The sequence below is a fragment of the Pongo pygmaeus genome, chromosome 2 (assembly GCF_028885625.2).
Source record: "Pongo pygmaeus isolate AG05252 chromosome 2, NHGRI_mPonPyg2-v2.0_pri, whole genome shotgun sequence".
In the NCBI taxonomy this organism is placed as follows: Eukaryota; Metazoa; Chordata; class Mammalia; order Primates; family Hominidae; genus Pongo; species Pongo pygmaeus.
The window spans coordinates 113,503,639-113,521,276 of record NC_085930.1 but is presented as its reverse complement, the minus strand read 5'-3'; the positions used below and the strand labels follow the sequence as shown (position 1 = coordinate 113,521,276).

At 42.9% G+C, this 17,638-nt stretch overlaps 1 protein-coding gene across 1 annotated transcript in view; it reads left to right on the top strand.

Annotated features, from left to right (window-relative positions):
• Positions 1–17,638, top strand: part of MYRIP (myosin VIIA and Rab interacting protein) — a 443,398-nt gene that overhangs the window by 357,886 nt on the left and 67,874 nt on the right. Inside the window, exons 9-10 of the mRNA XM_054482420.2 lie at positions 2,191–2,344; positions 9,793–10,430. Of these exons, the coding sequence (XP_054338395.1) occupies positions 2,191–2,344; positions 9,793–10,430 (792 nt within the window). The remainder of the gene's footprint in view (positions 1–2,190; positions 2,345–9,792; positions 10,431–17,638) is intronic.

The window sequence follows — 17,638 nt, the reverse complement described above, 5'->3', positions numbered from 1 at the left end:
AATGACACTCAGCCAAAAGCCACTTTACATGTGTGTTAGCTTGGCTCTCCTCCAAGTAAAACCTTGCTCTCCAGGATTTAAGTGTAGATGACAGTGGGCTCCTTTTTATTTCTTTCTCTTACTCCATAATTTTGTGTAAGAAATTGGAAAAAAAATTAGGCACTTTGAAAAACTCATTTTGCAACCATTCACTCGATAGCAAACATTCATTGATTTCCAATTCTGTACCAGTTACTGTGCCAGAGGCTACAGATGTCACCACTAAAAGAGCATTACCTTCAGTTGCTCCAGTCTAGTGGGGGCCCCAGGCCAGAAGAGAAATGTTCGCAAGAGTGCAGTAAAACATAAGTACAGAAGAAGCCCATGACCCCCAGCCCAGTTGGGGAAGGGGGCAATTGGTAGATTTCCCACAGGCCATGGCCTGCTTGAACTGAACCTTATCGACACACAGTGTCTTGAGGAATTGATAAGACAGGGAGAGCTCATCACCTCTGGGTTGCGTTAACCTATGACCATTGCATCGAAAGGCAGGTCTGGAGGCCCATCATGCTCTCTCCTCTATATTTGAAGGGATGGGAGCAGGTTGTAACACTTGGTTCACAGCTTAGGAGGTTCCATATTTGTTCTGTAAGCCCACCTTCCTCCTAGATCACCCCAAGGTCTCGTGGGGAAAGTAGAGATTTCCTACGACTCCGAATCTGAACTGGCCTGCATTACCACTCTCCAACAGAGTGCACCAGACGCCCTGTATGTGAGGGGTCCTAGGCCCTAGCCTGGCCTGCGATAATGGGGATGCTGGGTTTTGATCCTCATCTATCTCTGTGTCTTTCCTCAGACTGGTCCAGAGTCCTTAGGAGGCAAGGCCATTGAGTGCATCTTCATCTTCCAACCTCTAATCTTAAAGCTCAGTGTTGTCACCCAAGTATCCTGTGCTGATTTTTGCTGTCTTTCTTTGTTATTCTCTCATACCTTTTTTTTTAAGCTACCATTATCATACAGTTTACTGTGAGTGCAGGGCAAGATTAAGTTTCCACGTCTCTCAAGGAATTAAGTCACTTGGCCAAGGTAGTGTAGCCGAGGTGGTCATGGAGCTCAGGCACGGCTGACTCCTGGGTCCAGCTCCAAAGCACCCCGTGGCCCTGCCCACAGCTCTTCTCTGAGAGAGCTTGCCTTTGTCTCCTAGGCTAGGTACCTGTGGGAGAGAGAAAGGTGAGGAAATGAGCACACTTTGCACTGGGACAGAAGGGAGTAGAGGCTGCTGGTGCTGACGTCAACCAGCAGGAGGAAGCCCATTGCAAAGGGGGCCTGAGTTTTGGATCAGTACTTTGTTTAATACTGTAATCATAGATGCTTTCAGTGGCTTTGTGAATATACCCTTTCCTTCCTAAGATTACCAATGTAGAAAAAGCAAAATAAACAACCAGTAAAATATAATTCCTTCATTAAATGGCAAACGAAAACTTTAGTTTCTTTCTATTTGATAAAATTCTCTATACAACATGTGAGCTTCACAATCCAACATATATATATAATGTGCATTTTATATATGCATTATATATATAATATATAAATGCATATATAATGCATATTATATATATGTTGTATTATATATATATAAAATGCATATTATATATATAATGCATATATATATAATGCAATTCAAATTTGTTCCTGTCAGTCACTTGAATTTCCATTTCTGCCACTTATCCTTAGGTTAGAGTTTGTTTTCCTTCCTTTAATTTAGGAGCTACATGGGAATATGTTGTAATAGTCCTGTGCTGTGGGTGGATCATACTTTGCTCTGGGATCTCTTCAGGTTTGGAGGTCTTTGAGGAGAAGATGCTTTCTGCTTTGCATGCCCGAGAGCAACTCATCACACACAGTTGGCCCTGAGAAATATTGGCCGCAAGAGTGGTGGATAAGAAAGAGCCATATGAGAACTGGCCCCATAAAATTCCACTACATCTCATTCTTTCTACTAGGCCTGGCTGACTTGCAAGGGAATAAACATTTGTACCATTACCTGGCATTATATACTGATTTGCAGCTTTTAAGGCTCACATGAAAAGAGCCATTACCATTAAATATGTTTTCTCCATGCTGTACAATGTCTGCCCCCAAAAGGTGAAGGCACACCTCCCAGGCACTGTACCTTATGAGCTCACCCCTTCCCCTCTTTCCTTTCCACAGCGGTCCCAGTCTGCCTTCTCAATCACTGGAGAAGAAGCCCTGAAGACCCCTCCAGTGGAGGCTGCATCAAGGCAGCCAAGGGACCAAGGCCAACACCCAAGAGCAGAGTCTGCTCTGCCCAGCTGGAAGAGCGTGGACAGGCTGGATGAAACAAGTAACTGTTTTAAGCAGCATTAGTTGGTCTGTGGGTTTCAAAAGTGTGGTTTGGAGGCTTCTCAGCTATTGCATGGCCACTCTGCTCTTCTTCCCATAAGTCTGAACTGGTGTGTGTCCCTCTGGGCTACCAAGTCATGAGGCCTCCAGCACAACACACAATATATAATGTGGTCATGTTCTCCACCCAGGCAGTTTTCCTAGCTGCTCTGCAGAATGAAGGCTCTTAGGGTGTCATCATATTCTATGCTCTGTGCTGAGACCTGTGGGACAGATTGGGGGCTCCTGGACAAGTGTGTTCACATCACTCCACTGCACACCCCACTTCAGCTGCCTGTTCTATGTGGACTAGGAGAATGTGTCTTATGTAGGCCAGGAGCATTAAACCAACCTCTCAAGGCATTTCAACTTTCAAAGGGATTTGGGTCCCAGCAAATTTGGGTCCTTAGGTCTGATTTTAAGGATGTCCTTTCTGAAACTGGATAAATTAGTTAGGGTAGCATATGCCACTATAACAAGTAAACTGAATATCTAAGCGCCTTAATGCCATCATTTTCTTTTTCATCACACAACAGTGCAGTACAAGTACTCCTGGCCTGTGGGAAGCCTTCAGAGGCCAAAGTACAAGGTTCCCAACTTGTGACTCTATCATCCTCCAGGGCCTCTGAGTCTTTTATGGGCTTATCCACATTCAGACAGCAGATGGAGGAAGGGAGAATGGAAAAGGCAGGCACCTGCTTCTTAACCATCTCAGCAGGGAGAGCTCACACCACTTTCACTCCCAACCTGTGGACAGGAACTGGTCGCGTGTCCCCACCTCAATGCAGTCCCTGAGAAATGGCATCCTGGCCGGGCAGATGCATACCAGTAACACGGCTAGGCCATGGAAGAGTCTTTGGTGGGCAGTTGTCTATCCTTGCCTGAGGGACGTCCTGAGGAAGGCACTGCTGTTTGCTTGAGCCTCTGCTCTTCCTGCTTCCTCCCCCTAGAATGTCCTGCCTCTACATGGGGCAAGTCAGCTTGCCTCTTTAGAGACTCTTCAACATGTATGGCACATGGTCCTTTATAAAGCTGTTGAGTCATGTAATCCCTCAAAATGAAGGGGCTCAAATGAACTGAGTCATTTTCCGAAAGTCTCACATCAGAAGACTGTTAGGTGCTTGGACCCATCACTGTGGGTGACGGCCGAGGGCCATGAAGCCCCTGTGTTCAGGGGGCCTCCTGGTCTACATCAATGTCAGACTAAAACTTCCCCCCACCCCTGCACAGGTCTACTCCTCTCTTCCTATTTCCTGCATACACGCACTGTGTCGGGAGGCCAGGCATATTTGTCTTCACATGAAGAAACCATTAACAGTATGCTCATCCCATGTCATATCAAATTTAGACCCCTTTCCTGAATAATGAAAACAACAAAAAGATTAACAGCAGCATAGCCATCCTAGTAATGAGCTTTTAAAGATTGTGCTATTATTTCTACTCTAAAAGGGAAAAGATTTAACCAACAACTATAGAAACAAAATCCATTGTTATCACAGTGCAAAGAATCAGAAAACATTAAATATTTTTAACTGTCATTCTAAAGATTTACCAAAAGACATTATTTTTATATTAACCTTTTAGTACCTATCAGTAGAAACTGCAGTGCCATGACATTGCAGAAATTCTGCAGCATGTGATCATTTCTTTACTTATGTATATAGTGTTTGTTTTTGTTTTTTAAGTGCATTTTTCTTTTCTAGATATGCCTTTCTTTCCTCCCTCTGCCCTCCCAGTCTATTCATATTCATTCATTCATATTATCACTCTCTCTCTCTCTCTCTTCTTCCTCATTTTCTCATTTCTGTCTCCTTCTCTATGGATTGCAAATGCACACAGAAAACGGACTGTTAGATTCCATAGAGTACTTGAGAATACCACATAATAGAACTTCAATACACAATATCTAGCTTTCTAAAATCACTTTGAAACATACAGAGTCACTTAAAGTATAATAAAAAAATAAATACAGAGTCCATATGTAGGCACTATTTTATTTTTTCCTCCAACAGCATTACCAGACACTGTCATTATTTTGTTTTGCAGATAAGAACATTGATGGACAGGGAAGTTAAGTGACTTGTTCAAGACCCCACAGCCAATGTAGGCAGAGCTGGTCCTCAAATCCAAACATCATGACTCCAATTTGCAGGCTTTCAACTACTGCATTATAAGTGTCTCTCTACCATAAAAACAAACAAACAAAAAACAAACAAAAATTCAGACTTGCAAAGTGATAAATGTGTAGGATATTATAAAAACAACTACAAGATGCTCTACTTCACAAAATAGTTTCCAACCGGATTATGAGCATTCATAATAAATTTGCAAAGGAATTTTGTTTTCAAAACATGATTTTGTACATAATTTTCTGTAAAATTAGGCACCCATAGGTAATTTTTCAATTGTATATAAACATAAAACTTAGTTCCAGAGCATCACACACCCAAAAAAAGATTTCACATTCTGCTCAAAACTCTATGCATCTCTCAGGATAAAGATTTAAAATTTTTTAAAAAGGACTTGGGTGGAAAACTTCCGGTTTTCTGAGGAATTTTTAGCCCTTGACATGCTAAACTGTCCATGCCAGTCTCAGAGGTCTTGAGGGATGTCTGAAATGTTTAGCAGGAAGCAAATTATTCCTACAGGCATTGCTCAGTCTCAGTTGGGCAAAAACATCAAATAGAGGAGTTCCAGAGGTGGAGGTCATCTTAGAAAGTGAATGCCCACTGGGCTGTATTTGGCAGTTGTGTTTATGCCTCAGGAGAAGGGTTGATTCAGGATCCTGTTAGTGCACAGTTGGGGTCAGTCTTAGGGGCACTGCGGTTTGGGTAAACCACAGTAACTCCGCTTTCAGTCTTGACGGTGCTTATAGCAGTTAATGGGTTTCCCCCAAATGCATTTTCAATTTATAAACCTTGATTGGGCATCTACTATATATGCTGCATGTGCTCAGTGTTGGGGAAATAAAGATCAGGGAATTGTCACTGCTCTGGGATCACTCAGTGAGAGTTAGTTGTCTGCACAATAATGGAAGAGCAGGAATTTGGAGAAAGAGGAAGAGGGAGCAGGATCCCTGAGGGGTGTTCCTGATGGACCGAGAAACTGTAGTATTGGAGCACAGGTGCAGCTTTGATAATGCTGCTCAACAACCACCAAAGTTTTCACATGGTTAGGTATTCAGGGAGCCATCTGTGTTTTTGCTAAGAAGTAAAAGTTTGCTGAGGGAAAAGTTGGTCAACTTCTAGCTTCCAAAGAGGCATGAGGCAACCTAGGGTTGTAAAAAAGCAGGAGAAGGAGAGCTGGCAATGGGCCAAATGCCATCTCACCATGTAGGGGACCACATTTATAACATGGTCAACCCTAGAGCCAGCCCTGAGTGGCATTATCAAGGGTCTCCTCCTTTGGATTCCTCCCAGGGCCCCAGGAGAAGCTGTAGACAGCAGGGCTCATTGAGAGCTGCTCAATTAGCCCCGTCGCCCCTACAGCCTTTGGTGCCTGTATTCATTAACAAGTAGTTTTCATGTGCGCAGGATGGGACGCAAAGTTGGCCAGGGGCTTGGGGCATAGCAGTGAAGAAGACGTGGCTCTGCCCTCAAGGAGCTCATGATCAGGATTGAGGGGTAGGGTAGACAACCAAGAAAATAAACTATAATATAGTTTGAGTGTTAAGAAATGAAAGTTTTTTGGCAAAGCTCAGAGGACAGAATAGCCAGCTTCTCAAGGAAGGAAGGCCAAGCATATGCAATTGAGGAGTGATCTATAAGTCAAGTCTTGAAAGATGGTCCAGAGAGCAGCCTCAGTGACTGATTAGAAGGCCCAGAGGACTTTTCCTTTCTTCTCAGAGTGAGTGCTCCACAGCCATGCTCGGAGTCCACTTTGCATCATGTGGGTGTCTTGGTTTGACCCCCAACAGAAGGAGAACCTAATATGAGAATCTGAAGACCTATAGTTTATTTGGGAGGTGAGTCCAGAAAACACACAGGGAGGGGAGTAGAAATGTGAGACAAGGAAAGAAAATCAGGCAATAAATGACTTGTTACTGAGCAGATGGCCACTGTGGGTGGCTGGAGCTGGACCCCACTGGGGACTCTCGGAGCCAGTGTAGAAGACTCACCTGCCTGGCAAGCAAAAGAGGGGGATACTTAGCCATCAGCTCCCCTACTCATTGGTTGAGGGCTGCTCCCAGGAGGTGATGAATCCTGGGTACTTTCGCCCTGCCCCTGGGGCAGGCAACACAGACTCTAGTAGCCAGAGCAAGCCTCAAGTGAAGACTTGCAAGTGCTGGCAATTGGAAGTCCAGCTGGCATACACTGAAGTGGTGAGGGCCAAGGTTTGGGGTAGGGCACCCACAGAGCCTGCTGCAGGAAAAATCAATATAACTACTTACTAGCCATGCATAGCTTCACTGAGAGCCTGAGCATTCCTGAGAAACCCTTACCACCTGACTGACAATCCCCAGACACAGCATTAGGAGAATGCCAGCAAAATAGAAATACTTTTCTCAAAAGACCTGCTATTACCACCACCACAGGTAGAGCCCAATAATAAATGGTAATAACAACGCTAGTGAGCCACTCTTCTGAATAACTCCATTGTCAATGAAAATAGCGTTGCTGTATAGATATTAATGTCATACTGAATAGTGACTATCAGATACATATATATTTTCTGTATGTATACATATGGAGTGCATGGGTGTTAATTCATAACCAGGTGTTAAGTACTAATACTAAATCTGATTCAACAGATATAAGCTAAAAATAGCTCAGGGCCCTAAGTATAGCAGGCACTAGGATTGATGCTTTATATCCGTTATCTCATAATAATTCTAGTGAAAGCCAAAGGTGGGTCACACTGACCCCACTGTTGGGCAAGGAAGTAGGCCCAGAGGTGTTCTCTAACCAAGGTCACCTGCTAGTAAATTCAGTAGCTGGGGATCTGTCCTGCATCTGCTTGAATCCAAAGCTCTTGTTCTTTGCCCTACACTAAAGCAGCCTCCTTCATTTATAGACAAGGGGAAAGGAGCCATCAGGAATTAATTTCCTCTCTAGCAGGCATGTGTAACACACTCACAAGCATCCCCTCATGCAGTCCTCTGACAACCCAGTGAGGTATTAGCTATGCCCTTTTTCACCAGTCAGAGAACTGAGGCACAGAGGATCACATAGCTGCCAGGTGGCCGAGTGGGGCTTCCTCCTGGGCCTCTGGCTTCGAGACCACTGGTCTTTCCACTGCACAAACTGGCTCTGGGACAGAGAAGGCTAATTTTCTTGTAAGGATAAAGAGATGCGTGAGATCCAGGCCCTGCCTCAGGGATCTTGTCCTCACACTCAGCAGGTGTGTGACAGGTAGAACACATGGAAGAACGTGGAATGAGCCAGCCAGGGCCTCATACCAGGAGAGCTCAGAGAGGAGAGGCCATGTCCAGCAGGGAGATGAGAATGTCCTCCAGGAAAAGGCCATTCCCACCAGTGGGATGGGATGTTGTAGGGTCACTAGGGCTTTACTACATGTAAGTGGTGGAGAGGGACACTGAAGGCAAGAGCAGCAGAGAAAGGCAGGTGCGTGGTCTCAGGCTTCTTGGAGGACCCTGCTTATATCAGCCCACTACCGGGGCCCAGCGTCCTCCTAGTCAGCGAAAGCCCCACTTCCTGACTCTCAAAATAAAAATAACTCGATGTCCTGCCAGTCTGAGCTGCAGTCAGGCAGTGGAAGTGGAACTGGGTCGCTGTTGAAAACATATGTTCCACCAACATCTGAATTCCCCTAAGGCTGTGGTTCTGAAACAGGCTTAGCAGGTACAATGCTCTTTGGGCAGCACTGTGAAATACTGATAACTTTCATTTCATTATGTGGAGCAGTAGCAGTTTAACTGGTAGAAAACATGTGTGTTTTAACTAGCATAAAGTAAGACCCTGCCTCAGAGTCCTACTGCAGCAGGGTTGTGGCTGCTGCAGGCCTTAAGCCCCAAAGCAGATGTCCACACACAAACTGGGGAATGGTTTCTTCAAAGCCCTGGGGTGCTCATCACTGCCCCCAGGCAACCCTGCAACAGTCCTGGTTAAAAGAAAAAAAAAAAGGCTGGGCACTGTGGCTCATGCCTGTAATCCCAGCACTCTGGGAGGCTGAGGCGGGCGGATCACCTGAGGTCAGGAGTTCGAGAGCAGCCTGACCAACATGGTGAAACCCCATCTCTACTAAAAATGCGTAAGTACCCAGGTGTGGTGGCGTGCACCTGTAATCTCAGCTACTCAGGAGGCTGAGGCAGGAGAATCGCTTGAACCTGGGAGGTGAAGGTTGCAGTGAGTCGAGATCGTGCCATTGCACTGCAGCCTGGGCAACAAGAGTGAAACTGTCTCAAAAAAAAAGGCAGCTCCTGCTAGCAACTGCTGTGCCTGACGCCTCAGTCCTGGGCCAAGTACAAATAGCTAAAGGAGCAGCATTTCATCTTATTCCCACCCCACAGACACGTGGGAAGAAAGCATCTTCCTGTTCGCCTTAAACAAGACGAAACAACTTTTACCAATCCACCCCCAGCATGCAGATCAATCCTTGGGACTATGCTCCGGGCAGACCTCAGCCCAGTTTAGACAACTCCAGACCATAGTCACAGCCTGAGAACTGCTCCAGCTACCCTTGCATGGTGCTCTGCAGCTGGCCAAGGACTTCTGTGGCACAATCTATAGCCCAGAGCTGCCTTGGAGTCAGATAGAGGATGCACCTCGTCCTCACTCTACAAGTTAGCAGCTCTGTGACCTTTAACAAGTTACTTAACTTCGCTCATCTTCATTTCCTCATCCGTAAAATGAGATTGGAAATACCAAAGTTTTTTGGCCTCAAGTCCTTTCCAGAGTGAGGTATGTTCCTTGAGTTAAAAATAGACCTATATGCCTATCTCAGGAGCCTGTTACGAAGTAGGATCTATAAAAGAGCCAAGAGCAGATGTGTTAACCTCTGAGGTCTGCCAGGGCAGGTGGTGGAATTGTTTCCCATCAGTGAGGGAAAACTAAGGATCCAAGAGACAAAATTGTAGCCCAAGGTCAAAGAGCCAGAAGCTGGTACTGCCAACTGCAGCCCTCTCCCCTCCCCTTCCAGGCAAGCCCAGGGCAGGAGTGGGGCAGTGCTGAGGAGACTGAAATGGTATCAACCCCAGTAGACTGAAATAGGAGCCAGATCTCTGAGTTTCTCTCCATCTGTGAAGCACTGGGACCCTTTGAGCTTTCAAGAGATTCCTTGGGGAACTTTGAACTCTGCCCACCAATTGGGTTTGCCTTCCTGGGCTTCCTAAAGGCAACTGCTCTCCAACAGCCCCACAAGCCACTCTTGGGGAGGTAACAAGTGGCAACTTCATCTTGCATTAAAGTGATAACAGCCCCTCTCTGCTTTCTCTATCCTCTCCATCCACAGACCTGGCCCCAGTTTTGCAGAGCCCCGATGGGAATTGGGTGGCCCTAAAGGATGGCGCTCCGCCCCCCACCCGACTACTGGCCAAACCTAAGAGCGGGACGTTTCAGGCCCTGGAGGTGGCCTCCAGTGTGGCATCTGCCTACGATGAGATGGGCTCCGATAGCGAGGAAGACTTTGACTGGAGTGAGGCCTTGAGCAAGCTGTGTCCCAGGTCCCGGGCCCTGCCCAGGAACCCCCAGCCTCAGCCCACACAGGCCCAGAGCTCTGACCAAGGCCTCATAGCTGCCTCCCCATCCTCCGCAATCTCCCCCAACCCTGAGGCCATGTGCTCTGACTCGGAGACCTCCTCCGCGGGCTCTTCCCGAGAAGTTGGGCACCAGGCCAGACTGTCCTGGTTGCAGAGGAAGGCCCCCAGGAACCCTGCAGCTGAGAAGATGCGCCTGCATGGAGAGCTGGATGTGAACTTCAACCCCCAGGTGGCCAGCAGGGAGACCTCGGACAGCAGCGAGCCAGAGGAGGCCCCCCACACCACAGACCGGCGGGCCAGGAGGTGGAGAAGAACCCGACTGGACTCAGAAGAGCCAAGCAAAGAACCATCTTCCCCCAGCGCCCGGCTCCGGGATCTGGACACATGTCAGGTAACGGAAGTGCATGCGTGCAAATGCACACACACTCTTTAGGTAGGATGTGCCCTCCTCCAAGCACAAGTGGCATAGAGTCCTGGGTTTGGAATCCGCAGACCCAGATTCTCATCTGGTTTTGCTGCTAAGTAGCTGAATGACTCTAGACAGGTCACATCAACTCTTTGGGACTCCACGTCCTCTTTGGAGATGACAGCCTAGAATTCAAAGTGTGGTTTGTGAGTGTGGCCCCCAGACCAGCAGCATCAGCACCACCAGGGAACTCATTAGAAATCTGCCAAATTGGAGATTCTGGGCATGGGAGCCAGCCGTGTCTGTTTTAACAAGCCCTCCTGGTGATTCTACTGTGCACTCAAGTTTGAGGGCCGCTGGCCTTGGGTTTAGGGTGAGGGATCTAGAGTCAGACTGCCTGGATTCAGATCCAACTGTGTGGCCTTGGGCAAGGCATCTGTCTAGTTCTCAGTTTCCTCATGTGTAAAATGAAGATGATATTAGAACCCACCTCAAAGGGTGTTCGTGACAAGTGAAAGAGATGTTTATAAAGAGCTAAGCTCTGTCTGAGATGTGACACTAGGTCTCAGTAAACATTATTTCAATATTCTGTGATTCTTTAGTCCACATCAGACCCCTTCTCTGGATCCTCAGTAGTTCTTCCCACATGGTTTAGTTCAAGAAAAATGTGATTAAAGCCATGAATTTTCTCCCTTTAAAAATGCACTTGTATACACACACACACTCACACATGCACAAATGGTTTTGCTTACAATTTCAGATAATTCATGGGCTCCCAACCAGACTAACTTTATATTCTCTAAATACACCCTGCTCATTCCCAGCCCTGTGCCTTTGATTGTGCTATGCCCTTGCCCTTGCCCCCACCTCTTCTGGTGAAGACCTGCACATCACTGTCAACTCAATACCAAACCTTGTGGAGCCCAGCTGCCATGCCCTATACTCTTGGTTTAGCCAGAAAGTTCCCCTGTGGCTGCAGACAACTCATGCAGGTCCAAAGATATGGTCCAAGATTTCACCAGTGTCTTCTACAAGATCTCCTATGAATGCCTCAGCCACATCCCTGGTCCTGAGGCCCCCATGAAGACAATTGAGGACTCAGGTCCTCAAGTCATAGAATTTGTTACCAGTCCTGATTGGCCTGCTAACATATTGCCTAGAAAGGGTCTTTTATTTAGTCCAAGCCTTCATTTTCTCCTCCATAAAACAGAAGATCATTAAAAATCTGTCTCATGGGATTGTTATGATCATAGAATAAAAGTAGAAAGTTTGGTTCAAGTATGAATCATTATTGTCTAGCTCAAGTGGAGACTGTTGTCCAGAAACATGGAATGATTTGCCTCAAGGGATACTCTTGAGGGTTTGTCTGCATGATTCACTTGCAGGTGTAAAATGTCACGTCTCCACCTCAACTAGCTTTCTATTTATTCTGAAGTGGCTTGAAATTTGTCTTCTACTGCTAATCTTTGCAAGACATTGATTGATAGAGAAGAGACACTGCCTCTGCCTCCCCGGGAATGACCTTGAGCTAGTGGCAGTACCCACTCCTCTCCACTAGGTGGGGATGGTGCTGCACTTCCAGAGACATCAAAACCCTAATGGATTTTTTTTTGGTTAATTATTATTATCATTATTTTTAATGCAGAGTCTCACTGTGTTGCCCAGGCTGGTCTCAAGCTCCTGGGCTCAAACGATCCTTCTACTTCAACCTCCCAAAGTGCAGGATTACAGGCATGAGCCACTGCACCAGGCCTTCACCTTTCTAATTCTCCCTTTGATTTCATTTACTGGGGCAGTTTTCTTCATATATATATATACATATGTATGTGTATATATATGTGTGTATATATACATATATATATAAGCCATATATATTTATATTTATTTATTTAAGTTATTTACTTTTTAATTATATAAATAAATGAATATAGTATAATGTAAAAAATACTTAAAACATACAGATGCAATTCCCCTTGACCACAACCCTAAATCCCTGTCATCTCCACCAAAATGACTGCAAGTGCATTTGGTGTGAATCCACGCAGATCTTGTGCATTCATACATAAAGTACATTTAGAAATATAGTTCAGTAAATGTATCTGTGTTTTAGCAAAATTGGCAACATGCTGTCCATATGCTTCCACTGCCTTCTCCTAACAGTAAGTGATAGAGGTGTCACCGAGGTGTCACCATGTTACCCACAACAACAGGTGAGTTCAAAAACAGTCCGATGAACACAACCAAGGAGGATTAAGGAGAGGATTTTATTACCTGCAACAAGTAAGAAGGACACTGGGGATAGCTCCTCAAAGCAGCACCTCCCCAAACAATGGTGAAAACAGGGCTTTTCTTGGGCTGGTTAGCTGAGTCGTTGTATATAGAGGTGGAGACAAAATAGCACTGGTGCAGTTGCCCATCATGCTTCTGCATAGTAGCCTGTATAGAAAATGGGGAATAAGCTCCTCCCTGGGAGGGGCCTGTAGTATGGTAATGAGGAAAGTTCACCAAAGCTCATCTCCAACTCAGGCATCTCTGGGATCCAACCAGTTGTTGTTTTTCCTGGACTGAGCTTTTTCCGGGAACTTTTTGAAACAATAAGCACTGAAGGTGCAACAATAACAAGTGGGTACTTTTTTTTCACAGTGTACACCCAAAAACCGGAGGACCCAAGGTTACAAGGCACACAGACCTAGGCATTCAACCTGCAAAAGATTACATTGAGATGGTGTATCAAGCGGGGACTGTGGAGGTTGTAGAAGTCTATCCAGGGTGTGCAATAGGGGATGCATTGTCTGTGGAGAATGTTAAAACAATAATAGATCCAATAAAAGTCAGTCTTATTTTCACCTTGCACCATGTCCAGACAATTCTAAGCAATGCTAGTGATAACATACTCTTCCCGCCTGGTTCAGTGGCTTCCAACATCTAACTCCTTGACCCCCTTGGTTCACCACTGTTCCACAATGATGGGTATTTAAAGACTTTTTCAATATCTTGATTTTGTAAACAGTACCGTGGATAATAGGATATTTAAAGATAAACAATACCGCAGAGAGTATTGTAGCACAAACCTCTTTATACAAGTACAAGAAGTGGAACTGCTGACTGGAGGAGTATATGGGTCTTTAATTTTAAAATAGACTTGCCAAATTAAGCTCCCAAAACTTCATAGCAATTTACATAGCCATAACAGTGTGTGAGTATGTTCTCTCATGTTGTCAACAATAGTGTTGTCAGTCTGCTAAAGTTTTGCCAATTTTATGTGAAGAAAAAAATCCTCTTTGGCTAACATTTTCATAATTACTATCGAAATTGAGCAATTTTTCCTGTGTTTAAAGCTATTTGCACTTTTCTTCTTTCGTCCATCCCACTAGCCTTGATATGCAATTTACATTTATACTTTTTTATCTGTTATTTTATTGGACTATTTGTCTTTTTCTTACTGATTTTTAGGAATTAGTTTTATTTTCTAATTATATAATAGATTTCAGATCTTTGACGGTTACACGTGAAACTATTCTCTCCTTGTCTCTTTTACCTTCAGTATATTTTACATACGAAAATTTTTGTTCATAATAATTTATCAATTATTTTTGGTTATTATCAGTTATTTCCTTTATTATTTTTGTATTTGGTGCCTTAAGGCCTTAAATTTGCAAGGGTTAAGGATTTTTTTCCAATTTTTTCCTAATCCTTTGTAGTTTTCTATTTTCAGTTTAGCCCTTTAGACCATCTGTACTTTATCCTTCTGGGTGATATGTGATAAGATCTAACCTTCAAATTAAGCATTTGTCACAAAATTATTATTAAATAATCTATCATTTATCCACTGGTTTCAGATGCCCCTTTAGTATATTTTAACCTTTTATTTCTATAAGCCTGTTTTATTTTTTTACTTTCTATTTTGTTCCATTGATCTAGAAGCCCTATTCCTGTGCAAATACTATTTTAATTATAATAACTCTATAATATATGTTGCTATCTGGTGGATGGTCTTCTCTTCACTGTTGTGGATTTTTAGAAAATGACAATACCATTTTCTAAAAGCATTTTGGCTTTTCTCAGTCCTTCACTTAAATGATTTGTTAAAATCTGCTCAAGTTGCAAAAAAGTCTTTTTAAGTTTTGATTGGAGTTGCATTAAATGTATGTATCTACTTCAGAATAATTGATATCTCTGTAATATTAAGGCTTTCCTATCAATAATGTGGTACTTATTCCCACATATTTACTTTCAGTGAAGATTTATAGATTTTTTTCAAAGCTCTTATACTTTTCTTATCAAGTAATTCTTAATTATCTTATATATTGTGTTGATATTGTAAATGAGATTTTATTTATTACATATTCTAATTGCTTTTTGCTGGTGTATAGAAACTGTTAATTTCATGTTTACATTTTATAACTTAGTTCCCTAATGGATTCTCTTCTCAGTTCCAGTAGTATTTTGGGTGATCATCTTAGCTATTCCAGATAGATAATCATATTGTCAACAAGTAATGACACTTATCTTTTCCTATAATGTATACTTATTTCTCTTTCTTGTTTTATTGCATTGGTGACAAATTATGCTACACTGTGACATAGTAATGACATCTGGCACCTTGCCTTTGCCTTGCTGCTACCCTTAGTGACCTGCTTCCAGTGGTTCACTATTGAGTGTGATGCTTGCTCTAAGTTTATTAGATACTATCAAAATGATAAATTATCTATTCGTAACTTACTAAACAATTTAAATCAGGAATGTGACTGCTTTTTTGGCAGTAGATGATCATAGACTTTTTCTTTTTTATTTTTATTTCATTTTACTTTATTTTTGAGACAGTGTTTTGTTCTGTCACCCATGCTGGAGTGCAGTGGTACAACAGCTCACTGCAGCCTTGACCTTCTGTGCTCAAGAGATCCTCCAGCCTCAGCTTCCCAAGTAGCTGGGACTATAGGAGTTCATCACCATGCCCAGCTAATTTCTTTTTATTTTTCTGTAGAAATGGGGTCTTGCCATGTTGCCCAGGCTGGTCTTGAACTCTTGAGCTTAAGCAATCCTCCCACCTCAGCCTCCCAAAGTGCTGGGATTACAGGCATGAGCCACTGTGCCTGGCCAGATTTTTCTTCTATAATCTGCTAATGTTGTAAATCACATTAATAGATTTCTCAATTTTGAATAATCTTTTCATTTGTTGCATAAATTTTACTTGATTGTGGTTTTTTTAATAAAAACCAGATTCTACTTGTTGGTTTCCATTTTGATGCTATCTCATTCAGTTTGGTATCAGGTTATACTAAGAACATGGCAAGGATTCTCTATTTTATATTATTTTTAGAACACTTTATATGACATAATAATTTTCTGAAAGTTTGGGAGAATTCACCTTTTAAGATCTTTTACTTTCTTTATAGATTTCTTCTTTGGTTGTTAGATTATTTAGATTTTGTAACTCTTCTTAAATCCACTTTAGTAATTTACATTTTCAGAGGCAATCATCTATTTAATCTAGATTTTCAAATGTATTGATATAATATTATACCTAATATTCTCATCATGTTTTAAAAAAAATTTCTCTGCACTATAGTTATGCATCCTCTGGTTTATAGACTTTTTTTCTCTCTCTTGCTCTCATTCTCATTCTCTATCATTCCCTCTTTTCTTACTTGAACTTCTCAGTCTTATTTTTTTACTGGTGTTTTTGAAGAACCAGCTGTTACTTTCATTCATTAATCCCAGAGATTTTTTATTTTTGCTTCCTAGTCTGTTAATTTCTACTTTTATATTTATTAATGTCTTCTTTTTACTTTCTTGTTTTCATACATGTTTTTCTATATATTCTGATATGTAAAATATTTCATATATATTTCCAATATAGCTAATAAATTTTCCCTCAAATTCAGTTTTGTTTCCACCCCACTACTAGCCTTGATATGCAATCCATTGTCAAACTTTTCCAAGTAATTGATCATTTACAATGTAATTCTCATTTTAATCAAATTAAGTTAGTGAGATGGATAACACTTTGTTTTTGCATTTTGTTTTGGTTTTGTCACTAATTTTTAGTATGCATTATGAATAATGAATATGGCTTACATAATTGCTAATGTCGGGAATTTGTTGAGACTGCCTTTATGATTTAATAAATGATCAGTTTTCGTGAATGTTTTATGTGTGTTTAGAAGGAAAACATGTTCTCTGTTTTTTGGAGACAAAACTGCATATGTATGTATGCATTGTTCTGGGCATTAACAAGACAAGGTCCTGTCTCTTGAAGGTCACATTCATTTGCCTTCATTTCTCTAATTTCCCACCCTTATTTACTGTTGTCTTCATTGTTCTATAGTTTTCTTAATTCCTATCTTTTTAGAGTCTTGTGAGGGACTCATGTTAGGAGATGCAAAAGTACATCTGCCATCTCACTCTCTGCTAGATGCCTCACCTCATGGGCCAGGATTAGTAGCAGACAAAGCCAGCCGAAAGCAGGAGTCCTTTCTCACATTCTCTACCTTCTCCCTGGCCTCACTCACTTGACACATACCTTTGCACACTGAGCCTCTATGCCAGGGGTCCCCAACCTTTTTGGCACCAGGGACCAGTTTTGTGGAAGACAGTTTTTCTATGGATTGTGGCAGGTCGTGAGAGGTGAGGGATGGTTTCGGGATGAAACTGTTCCACCTCAGGTCATCAGGCATTAGTTAGATTCTCATAACAAGTGCATAAGTCTTGTCCCTCACATGTGCAGTTCACAATAGGGTTCACGCTACTCTGAGAATCTAATGCCACCCCGATCTGACAGGAGGTGGAACTCAGGTGGTAATGCTGGCTCACCCGCTGCCCACCTCCTGCTGCACAGCCTGGTTCCTAACTGACCAATGAGCAGTACCAGTACGTGGCCCCTGAGTTGGGGACCCCCTGCTCTATGCAATCCATAACATAAACTGCTGAACACACACTTCTGTCCTCCTAAACCCAACTACCTGATGGACATAGATGGGCTAAACCCCCATCTCTTTCGAATATTAATTTTGCTGTTGCAGAATTAATGCAAGTGTAATTCTGTAAGTCTAGACTTCAAATGCAAGTCTATGTCTGCTTCTGTGTTTTCAGTTTTTCTGCAGTCTTTTGTCTTATCTCCCTATTTCACCTTATCCTGTAGTCTTTTAGTCTAAGTGCTGAACTCTTATAGCTTTTTACACCTCTTAATTGAA